The following is a 10,649-nucleotide window of genomic DNA, read 5'->3' on the forward strand; positions in this document are numbered from 1 at the left end:
TGCCTTGCATTCGCTATTGATGGCTTGTTTAGCTTGACTGCCCTGTCTCTACATGCGTAGAAAAATATGTCATACTCTAGTCAAGAGATGAGTTGGATAAATAGGCAGGAAGAGCCGAAAAAAAGGCGGACAACCCAACGGTCACAGCATCTCAGACAAGCACCGTAATCCAAACTACAGTCTCCGGCCAACTTTCCCACAACGGGGGCTGCAGGACGCCTTTGCGCGCCAAGGCGTTTTTCGGTGGTCCATCTGAATCGTTGGTGACATTGAATGTGACTGTAGCGAGCATGCAATAGATGGCGGCCATACGATGCTGCCGAAACAGCTGCCGAAACAGCTGGTTAGAGTTCTGAGCGTGCCCAACTCTTGCCGTCAAATGAGACAGCGTGCGAGGTTAGGTGTTTTCCGGCTTATGGGCTAGAAAAAAGAATTCCACTCGAATCCTCAACAAACATATCCCGCAAAGAATACAAACAGAATGAGTATAACCTTGACTATTTTCCATTGTGTGGTTGAGTATTAAAAGGTCAAAAACCCCTTATAGTTTAGGGGTCTCAGTTGAGAGAGCAAAATCAAGCCTGAATATCAACTTTGTTCGCATTATTCCCGGATTCCCACTGCCAGCAAAAGAGAATACACAGAGCGCTTACTCCTTCTTCTCCAGCTCTTCCAGAATGGTTTTCTCCAGACTCTCAGGCTTGGTCGTGCTGGCCCAGCGTCCCTTCACCGTACCATCGCGACCGACGAGGAATTTCTCAAAGTTCCACTTGATGCGCTTCAGACCCATCAGCCCGGGTTTTTCGGACTTGAGCCATTCGTACAGGGGGCTGGCTTTGTCGCCGTTGACGTCAATCTTTTGCATGATGGGGAAGCTGACGCCGTAGTTGACGCGGCAGAAATCCTGAATTTCGTCGTTGGTACCAGGCTCCTGGCCATTGAACTGATTGCACGGAAAGCCCAAGATGGTGAAGTCTTCTGGATACTTGTCCTTGATGGATTTGTAGATTTTCTCGAGGCCTCCGTACTGCGGCGTGAATCCGCACTTGGAAGCCGTGTTCACGACGAGGACGACCTTGCCCTTGTAGTCGGCGAGAGAGACTTCCTGACCGCGATCTATGCACGGAGAAGTCGCTAGGATTAGTACAACGAGGGGCGCAAGGGTGAGGAGGCAGGTTGCGAAGGAGAGGGGTGAGTGTTGGAGGACGGACTGTTAAGCGGCTTGAAATCGTAAAAGCTCGTTGCTGAAGCCATGGTTGCAAACGTGCGGGTTATCTCGACGGTGGTGCAAGCTGGAGCAGCCGATTGTGGCAGAAAAGGATGAGGGGCGCGGCACTCGAGTGGGCCTGGAGCTGCAATAGACAGGGGCAAAAGTGATGGTGTTGAGATGGGAGAATGAGCTATGTGATGCAGTTGAGAGGCGCGATGACAAATGCTTTGGCGATACATGAGCAAGCTCCCGGCACGGACGGAAAACACCAGACGAGGAGAGCAGCGGGGATCAAACAGCCATGACGTTATCGACGCGGCGCAGGAAGGTGCGAATCACAATCAGGAACTGTACTCCGTACGCCCGTGTTGAGCGATTCGGCAGGCAGGTTTCTCCGCAAGCCGACGGACGAGCTTTGCCCGATGACTCGATGGAATGGAATGGGAAAACAAAACAAGACTCAGCACGGGTCGGAGGGTCTGAAGCCAGTTTGTGCTCCAGTCAAGGGACCGTCCATGTCAGCAGCGAGGGGTAGGGGCATGCTGAGTACTGATTGGGCGGCGGTGCCAAGCTTTCAGATGGACAACCTTACCATCCCCCCCCCCGTCGTTTTGTGTGGGAGGCTTGACAGTGCGCCTCCAGCATGCAACTTTGCTATCAGAGGGCATATCGAGATTCACAAAGGGAAACCGGCACTGCTTTGCTGCTCGATTATAGCTCTTGCACGTGTTCGAAAGCAAAATCTCTTTGTCAAACGCAAAAAAGGTAGCCGTCTGCCTCTCCAATTTTGCTACAACTCAGCTGCCGTCACCAGGCACGGTGTTTGAGCCATCTGCAAGAGCGCATATGCATGTTATGTAAGTCGCTACGTCCAACTGAATCATCATACCATGGAAGAGAAGCGCAACATTGTGATAATTGGTACGTTGCCCCCCCCCCCCCCCCCCGGCACCCATTCCCAAAGGCGCACGCCCAACGCTTGCGCCATATCAACACTGACTCTTTTTCGACAGGTGGCGGCGTTGTTGGCTGCACCACTGCTTACTATCTCACTCGCCATCCGAGGTTCAATCCAGCTTGCCACAGCATCACTCTTTTAGAAGCCGGCCCTACCGTTGCGGGCGGAGCTTCCGGTAAAGCTGGAGGCTTGCTGGCGCTGTGGGCGTATCCCGCCAGCCTTGTCCCCTTGTCGTACAGGCTGCACGCAGAATTAGCCGCCAAACACAACGGTGCTCAAAGATGGGGCTACAGGAATCTTCAGTGCGGCAGTCTCGAGGCCGTCGTTTCTTCCCAAAAGCTCGGCCGGCTGCAGCAAGCCCAGGATCAAGGCAAAGCCTGGGAAACGCTGCCCAAGCAGGACGGAGCAGCCAAGGAACTGCTGGCGGAAGCCATCTTGCCGCGAGAACTAGACTGGGTGGATCGGGATATCATAACCAGCTGGGCGGAAATGGGCGACCCCGGAACGACGGAGACGTCGCAGGTCCACCCGTTCCAGTTCACAACGTCGATTGGCGAGCTGGCGCAAGAGGCTGGCGTGCGGATCAAGACCAACGCCAAAGTCACCAAGATCGCCACGTCCAAGACCCGGCTGGAAAAGGTGGAATACCTCGACAGAAACACCGGCGAGACGGTTGAGCTTACCGACATGACCGACGTCGTGGTTACGGCCGGCCCGTGGACCGGGAGACTCCTTCCTCGGGCAAAAGTCGAAGGGCTGCGGGCACACAGCGTCGTCTTCGAGGCAGACGTGTCTCCGTTTGCCGTCTTTACCAACGTACAGCTTCCCCATGACTTTGTGCCGGAGCACCGGGCAAAGCTGGGCCAGAAACGGCTGCACAGGAGCCGCGTAGACCCAGAGATATACGCAAGACCGTTTGGCGAAGCGTACGCGTGCGGTAGGCGAAAATCCCACCTTTGTCCAAGGACAGCTGGCCGTAAACAACTTTTTTTTTTTTTTTTTTTTTTTTTTTTTTTTTTTTTTTGCTGATATTGTTGCGCCTCCCCTTCCCCTTTCCCCCCTCATCCAGGCGAACCAGATAGCAGCGTTCCGCTCCCAGACACGGTCGACCAAGTCCAATGCGACGAAGCGCAGTGCGACGACATTATTTCATACATCAAGACCTTCAGCCCGGTTCTCGGATCGGCCCCGATCAAAGCCAAGCAATCGTGCTATCTTCCTCGCCATATGCGGTTCGGCCAGGAGAGCGGGCCCTTGATTGGACCTACAACCGTGCCAGGCGTTTGGGTTGCAGCCGGCCACACCTGCTGGGGTATCCAGAACGGGCCTGCAACGGGGAAACTCATGTCCGAGTACATATTTGACGGGGCGCCTCTGAGCGCGAATGTTGATAAGTTCGATCCGCGAAAGTTCAAGGTGTGACGACAAAAAAAAATTGCTGGGAATTGTCACCGGATGAAAGGACCCCCCGAACATGGCGAAACGTGTTGCAAAAAGTGGCAGCGGTGCGAATAATAGGCTTCCGTCCTTTCCGACTTTCTCTCTCCTGCTTCTTCTTCTTTTTTTTTTTTTTTTTTTTTTTTTTTTTTTACCCCCGCACCCCACGTACGTGAAATCACATGTCGCGCCTAAAACCTAAATAACTCGCAGTTCGTGAACCAAACCTCATCAGACGCCTCGAGTTCATCTCGAACCTCAACCTCATCCCTGGATGGAATAGCTGCCGTCTGGGGCCCCACACAGCCCCGCTTTTTGCTTCGCCTGCTGCCAACCCTCCCACGACACTTATCGATAAGAGACCTGTCCGAACGGAAAAATTTCCCATGCCCAAATCGCCGCCTTTACACCAGCGAAGCCTTTCCTGCCCATCTCCGAACCAGCCAAGAGCCGAGACAGCCGTCATGGGTCGCGAGTTGCAAAAGAAGAAGCGCCGCTCCAACAGGCAGCCCGTCAGGCAATCCAACAGGACCAAGAAAATCCTCAACCCGCGCGGCAACAGCGTCATAGCCCAAAACTGGTACGTCCCCACCCCAGGCCCTGCTCCCATGCTCCCATGCTCCCATGCCTCTTCTTCTTCTTCTTCTTCTTCTTCTTCTTTTTTTTTCTGCAAACGCGCCCGCCGAGACTGTCGTCTGACACCCGCGCCTCGCCAGGGACAAGAAGGCGACGCTGGCGCAAAACTACCAGCGACTCGGCCTGCTGGCCCGCCTGAAGGCCCCCACGGGAGGCACGGAGAAGAAGCTGGGCGCCCGGCTCGGCGCGTCCAAGGACGACCCGTTCGCCATCGCCTCGGTGGGCAGGGCCGTCGTGTCCGAGGCCAAGGTGGAGCGCGACGCCGACGGCCGCATCGTGCGCATCCTGGGCACGGCCGACGCGAAGCCGAACCCGCTGGGCGATCCGCTCAACGGCCCGGACTCGGGGTCCGACAGCGGCGACGAATGGGGCGGCATCGCCGAGAGGGAGGCGCGCGAGGACGACGGCACCACCGACGTGGTCAAGGCGCTGATTGAGGAGTCGCACAACCCGGCGCCGAGGGTGGCGCGGCACCAGAGCGACGCGGAGAGGGAGTGGCTGGGCAGGCTGGTGGCCAAGCATGGCAGCGACACGGGGGCCATGGCGAGGGATCTCAAGCTGAATCCGATGCAGCAGACTGCCAGGGACATTGCGAGGAGGCTCAGGAAATTGCAGGGCGCGTGAAGGCAGTGCGCGGGATCGGGGGAGCGTGGCTTTGCTGCCGAGGCGGGTGGGTGGGTGACGATGGGTTTGCGCGTCAGACTGCGTCAGACTGCGTTGGACTGCGTTGGACTGCGTTGGACTGCGTTGGACTGCGTTGGACTGCGTTGGACTGCGTTGGACTGCGTTGGACTGCGTTAGACTCTGGGGAGGCATTATCGGCGCCTGGGCGTTTTTTTTTTCTTTTCATTCAATCTCAATTATATACCTAGGTGGGCCAAGTGACACGCTTGGAGTACAAGTATGCTGATGCCGGTCTGTCGCCGTCCTAGGCAGAGGGAAGCGGAGGCATCTGGGCGGGCAAGACCAGTCCGCCTTGGCTGCTGCAATCTGCTGTAGTGGCTACCAGACTACAGTAGAGCTTAGTATGCAGCTATCGCAGTATACGAAGTATGAAGCCCAATAAAGCCGCCAGGCGCCTTGTGCGGCCTCACGTTTCAGCGCAACAAGTAAGCTGCGAGAAAATAGCTGCCCTAATTCATCGCCTTATCATCCCGCAACGCGACGCAACGCAACGCACTACAATAGTAATATACGCATGAGCTCGCTATTTCCCAAAACGCCTAGATAATCCTATGTAGTACATTTTTATTGCATCATCCTCTGGATGCCGCCTGCAAGTGGGCTTCTGAGGCACGGCAGAATCTCACCGCCTATTTTGCGTATTCGCAATGCAACGCAATGCAAGGCTTCCAATGCTGTCCCATTTTATTGACTAATTCCCAGACATTGGGATTTCTGCCCAATTAGCTACCAGGTGATTCTAACTGCCTATGCGACGGCCTCATGGAATCTGAAAGGGGGGAAGCGGAAAGAGCTGCGCCCTGTCTGCTGGCCTTCCTATTTCTTCGCAATTCTCCAGGCCAAGCTCCGCTTTCCCTGGTCAATATGTCTTACAAACATGCATCCCAGGATTTAAGGGGCATGAAAAGAGTGCCCATGATTGCGCTACAGATTCGTGAGCTGCGACCCATTCTTGGTCGTCACAACATGCAGGTGTACACAATCAAAAAGTGCATGGACGTGGCTCGTCAAGCTCCATGCAAAGGACTTCGCGCTAGCGAAGTGGAAAGCCACTGCCCCAATAAGAACGCCAAGGGTGCCACGTCGGTGCCATCCGAATCGAGCATCTCCATCTATCGCAATAACTTGTCACTGAGTATTGTCATTTCCAAATAAGAATTCTTTTTTTTTTTTTAAAAAAAAAAAAAGCAGGGCCAGTCGAAGCAGGACATGAAAACCAATGTACCGGATGACGAAATTTGTACAAAGCGTTGGTGCTCATCTGACCACGCGGTCGTAGTTTGCGGCGGGGAACTTTGCAGGTTCTTGGTCGTAGTCGTCTCGCAGGGCGCCGTACGTGTGAGAGGCAGGCGGCAGCCCGGCACCACCAGAGCTGTACTCTGTGTCTTGGCTGAAGAGCTCTGTCCTGCGAGGGGGCAGGGCGCCGTAGCGGTCCGGGTCGTCGTCTTCCTCCTCTCCTCCGTGGCTGTATGGCTTGGCGTGGCCGTAGCGGCCGGCGTCGGCGTAGGCACTGCCGCTGCCACTGCCGTCTTGGTCGTTGGCGTCGACACGTTGGTAGGCTTCCTCGCCGTGGGGGGCCATGGAGAAGGCGGCTTTGTCGGGGTCAATGTTGCTGTCGCCGCCGCGAAGCTTGCGATTATCGTATCCCGGCAAGCTGCCGTGGAATTTCCAGTACGTAAGCGTATAGGCGCTGACGAACGTGGTGGCACCGAAGAAAAGGCTAGTAATAGACGGCACCGGGCTGGTGATTAGTCGCAAGGCGCGAGGCGGGCACGGCTTGGTGGAAAAATGCAGCCCGAAACCTACCAGACGAAGATGCCGAGCGCAACGACGCCTTTGCTGACGCCGCAGACCTGGCCGCAAAGCCCGGACGTGTTGTAGGCTGCCTGCGCGGCAAAGGCCGACAGCCATATGACGGTGAAGACGACATCCACAGCCAGCATGGCGTGCGGCTCGGCAAACCGCCTCGTGCGCGCGAACCGAGGCGTCATGATGAGGTACGTCCAGGCGGGGATGGTTAAGAAGAACTGGCAAAGAAGACGTCAGGCTTTGCTGGGCTATCTATCGGTAGCGTAAGAAAGGGGGGGGGGGGGCTTACGACACCAAAAGCCCAGCCATTGTTGCCCACGATTTTGGCGTCCTTGCCGGAAAAGACGGCAATAGCCATGCACCAGGCGACGAGGGCGAGGACAATCTGGGCACAGTGCAGGCCCAACTTGATCCTGGGGACCAGGTCGGGATCGAACTCGAGGCCCATGATGTGGGAATTGCCAGTTGATGGCTAATGAGTTTTGGCGGTTGGCGGTTGGCGGTTGGCGGTTGGCGGTTGGCGGCTGGCGGTGACGGCTGGCGGTGACGGCTGGCGGCTGGGCAAAGGTGGGTATGGGCCACTGGGTCCTAACTTGCTGGAGCAAAAGCCAGGAGCCGTGTTGAGGTTAGAAACGGCGGAGCGCTGATAAGAGACGGGGTGGAAGTAGCGTAGAGTGAAGACGCCTGGGAGAATGCGAAGCTGGAAGAGCAAAGTCGCAACGCAACATAGCACAGCACAGCTCAGCTGTTTCTGTGTCAACGAGTTAGAGTTTGAAACAAACCCGGGGCGCCGGGGTCCCTGCATGCGGTCACGGAGGGAAAAGTCGTCGTCACGAGGACTGAGGCTGAGCCGCTGAAGCCGCAAAGCCGGAGGGCATGCAGCACAGGACAAGGGCACAAAGGCAGTGCAAGGGGAAAACCAGCGCCTTGGCGTAACGTACAGTCAAGTCAACCCGGAATAGGCACGATGGTGGGAAGAAAGGAGAATGTGATTACGTTGGCACCGACAAAGGCTGAGCCACGGACACCTGGAGCCATGAGCAGGTATTTGCTCGGTCGGGCTTCTGTCAGGCCTCCTCAGCTGCACCAGAACTGATCCGCCAGCCCCAGCCACGCGCAATTGGCTGCCAAGAATACTACATGTACAGTATGTAGTCGGCCTCGCGAGCGGGCGCCTCTTTGGCGCCTGCGCCACGGACACTAGCACTCAATACTTACTACGGCTCGGTGCTGTGCGGTGCGTGGTGCTTTAACTGAATTAAGTCAAGTGTAGCTAGCACCAGGCACCGTCGCCCACTTGCCGAAGGGCCCGTTGAGGCCTTTCCTGTTCCTGTTGCTGCTCGTGCCTGTTGCTGCTCCCGTTGCTGCTCCCGTGTCACGCCGGTCGTTTGTCCCCATGTCCCGTGTCCCCCAACCTCGTATTGATCAGAGAACACGCCGCTCAGCATTTGCCACAGAACCGCCAATAAATTGCTCGCGGATGATGCCTGATGCACCTGATGCGCCTGATGAGGCAGGCATCAGGGTGGCTGTGCGCTGACATGCCCGCCGCAAAGGCCGACTGCGGGATGGCTGCCGTCCAGTTTTGAACCAAAGTTACCAAACCCTAGTCACAGCGAGCGTTGAACATGCTGCGTCTAGTGTATAGAAAAGGACCTGCTACAATGCTACGAACATGATTCTCCCTCTGCTAGCTTTTCCTTCCTTCCTTCTTCTTTTTTTCCTTCTTGCTTTTCAACCCCCATTACGAGGATTTTCGTTCCCTCTGGCTTTCAGTGGCCCAAAAAAAAAAAAAAAAAAAAAAAAAAAAAACACCGGTTGAATCATCTTCTCCCGCGTGGGTCCTCATGAACGCCTATCCAATGTCGCGTGGAGGGTGTAATGTCTCATCAGGGAGACGCATATCAGGCCTGCAATGGACAAGCCCAGCGTGGTCAACCAAACCCCTCTAAAGGCGTCCATGAAGGACTCAATGACGCCGTCATACCAGCCATCAGGCAGGTGAAGAAGCTCGCTCAAGTCATCTCTGATGCGTCCAATCTCCTCCGCAGCGTTGGGCAGGTCGCCAAAGTGGTCCCACAAGCGAGCCTTGAGCACGTTTTGATATACGGCCGAACCTACGGTGATGCCGATGGTACCGCCGAGACTTCTAGCTAGGTCTTTGACGTGCAGCACACGTTAGCAAAGCGTGCTTTTCAACGCAAGAAAAAACAGACGAGATTGGTCCCGTGACATACAAGTGGCAGATGTGACAACAGCCTGTTGCGAGTGGTCGACGGCGGCGATGCACGCAAGCAGCGTGATGGTCAGCATGGAGCCGTAACCACCGCCTACGCAGAAGAAAGACGCAGTGGTGAGCCAGACGGAGGACTCCCGACCCATCAACGTCAGGAAGACGATGCCGGCAATGAGCACAGTCATGCTGGCGATGCCGAGGGCTACAAATCGACCAGTTCGCTTCATCGCGTACCCTGCCGCGACGGGCAGAAGCGCCCCACCGATGGGGAACGGTAGAATTCTGAGGCCGGCATTCGTGGCGGTCTCGCCAAGGACTTGTAAGTACAGGGGCACGTAGAAGACGACGGTGAGAACGACCATGGTGCCAAGAAGATTGGTGAAGCACGCCGCCAGCACGGTGCGGGAGGCGAGAAGCCGGACGGGGATGATGGGCTGTTGGGCACGGCTCTCCCACCACAAGAAAGCGGCAAACAGCATCACGGACAGGGGAATCGTGACGAGAGGCAGAGGATGTGTCCAGGGAACCTGGTTGCCGCCGGAATTGAGTCCAAGGAGCAGCAATATGAGGAACGACGAGGTCAAGAAGACGCCGGGAAAATCGATGCGCGCCAGGTATGACTTGTCAGACTGCTTGGGAGGCACCTTGACGAGGAAATAGGCCGCCACGGCCGACAGCAAAACCGGAGGCACCTGCATCAGAAAGGCGAGGCGCCAACCCAGTCTCGTGTGGTCGTTGATCAGGCCGCCAAAGACACCCCCCAGCATGGCGCCGGAGCCGTAGAAGACGTTGCCGAGGCCTTGGACGAGGCCTCTGTTCCGGAGCGGGATCAGATCGGACCCCAGAAAGGTTGATATGCTCATCAGGCCGCCGCCGCCCATGCCGGCAACGACTCGACCCAGAATCATGGTCTTTTCGTCCCTAGCCAGGCCGCAGATCAAGTTGCCAGCAGCAAAGAAGACGTTGCTCAAGACCAGGCCGGGACCACGACCAAAGATGTCGGTGAGGCGACCCGAGATGGGCTGGCACGCGGCATTGGAGATGAGATAGGCCGTGGCAAGCCATGACATCAAGCTGAGGGACTTGAATTCACTCGCAATCGGGGCCGACAAGGTAGCAATGATGGTTGAGTCGATGGCGCCGAGAAACACGCCCACCCAGGTGGTGCCCATGATGACAGCGAGCTTGCCAAAGGACTCTTCTTTGACGATGATTGTCTGCTCTTCCTCCCGGCTGCTCGGAAGACTGGAGCCGTTGGCGTGGGGGACTTGCGCGTCGCCATCTCGGCGCGTGGGTCGCAGCAGCGGAGTGCGTTCAGTGCTTGAGTCGATCTGTCCCGACTCTTCATCTGCCCTGCCAACCACAGGGCTGGCATCAACCTCGCTGCCTGTCATGGTGAATACCAGCTGTCTGAGGATGCAGCCGTCCAAGTGGCAAAAGAAGGTGAGTGCGGGGAAGAGGACAAGGGAGGGAGAGAAGGAGGATTTATCACGCCTTGGTGAAAGTGATGGAGAGTCCGGCTGTGGGTGAAGCTTATCTATGCACGTTCAGGAACGCAATTGGTCACACACGCCCAGGCCCCGGGTGCTCGACTGAGAAGTTTGGGAAGGTGGAGATTAGTTTCCAAGTCGAAACGCATGAGGCGACGGATGAGAAACGGCATCAGTGTTAAAAATGGG

General features: G+C 56.4%; 6 protein-coding genes across 6 annotated transcripts; 2 read left to right on the plus strand and 4 right to left on the minus strand.

Annotated features, from left to right (window-relative positions):
• Positions 1–649: 649 nt before the first annotated feature.
• Positions 650–1,254, minus strand: UV8b_06874 (uncharacterized protein; the record flags this gene model as incomplete). Its single annotated transcript, XM_043144371.1, has 2 exons — positions 650–1,116; positions 1,212–1,254. The coding sequence occupies 2 exons, from the start codon at positions 1,252–1,254 to the stop codon at positions 650–652; spliced, it is 510 nt and encodes a 169-aa protein (XP_043000306.1).
• Positions 1,255–2,100: 846 nt separating this feature from the next.
• Positions 2,101–3,590, plus strand: UV8b_06875 (uncharacterized protein; the record flags this gene model as incomplete). Its single annotated transcript, XM_043144372.1, has 3 exons — positions 2,101–2,131; positions 2,224–3,105; positions 3,238–3,590. 3 exons carry the CDS (start codon positions 2,101–2,103, stop codon positions 3,588–3,590), a joined length of 1,266 nt encoding a protein of 421 aa, XP_043000307.1.
• Positions 3,591–4,069: 479 nt separating this feature from the next.
• On the plus strand, positions 4,070–4,865 carry UV8b_06876 (uncharacterized protein; the record flags this gene model as incomplete). Its single annotated transcript, XM_043144373.1, has 2 exons — positions 4,070–4,185; positions 4,322–4,865. The coding sequence occupies 2 exons, from the start codon at positions 4,070–4,072 to the stop codon at positions 4,863–4,865; spliced, it is 660 nt and encodes a 219-aa protein (XP_043000308.1).
• A 1,317-nt stretch (positions 4,866–6,182) lies between these two features.
• Positions 6,183–7,182, minus strand: UV8b_06877 (uncharacterized protein; the record flags this gene model as incomplete). Its single annotated transcript, XM_043144374.1, has 3 exons — positions 6,183–6,645; positions 6,732–6,952; positions 7,024–7,182. 3 exons carry the CDS (start codon positions 7,180–7,182, stop codon positions 6,183–6,185), a joined length of 843 nt encoding a protein of 280 aa, XP_043000309.1.
• A 769-nt stretch (positions 7,183–7,951) lies between these two features.
• Positions 7,952–8,182, minus strand: UV8b_06878 (uncharacterized protein; the record flags this gene model as incomplete). Its single annotated transcript, XM_043144375.1, has 1 exon — positions 7,952–8,182. The coding sequence occupies one exon, from the start codon at positions 8,180–8,182 to the stop codon at positions 7,952–7,954; it is 231 nt and encodes a 76-aa protein (XP_043000310.1).
• A 397-nt stretch (positions 8,183–8,579) lies between these two features.
• Positions 8,580–10,364, minus strand: UV8b_06879 (uncharacterized protein; the record flags this gene model as incomplete). Its single annotated transcript, XM_043144376.1, has 2 exons — positions 8,580–8,893; positions 8,972–10,364. 2 exons carry the CDS (start codon positions 10,362–10,364, stop codon positions 8,580–8,582), a joined length of 1,707 nt encoding a protein of 568 aa, XP_043000311.1.
• Positions 10,365–10,649: the final 285 nt, after the last annotated feature.

This window comes from Ustilaginoidea virens, chromosome 5 (assembly GCF_000687475.1).
Source record: "Ustilaginoidea virens chromosome 5, complete sequence".
Lineage (NCBI taxonomy): Eukaryota > Fungi > Ascomycota > Sordariomycetes > Hypocreales > Clavicipitaceae > Ustilaginoidea > Ustilaginoidea virens.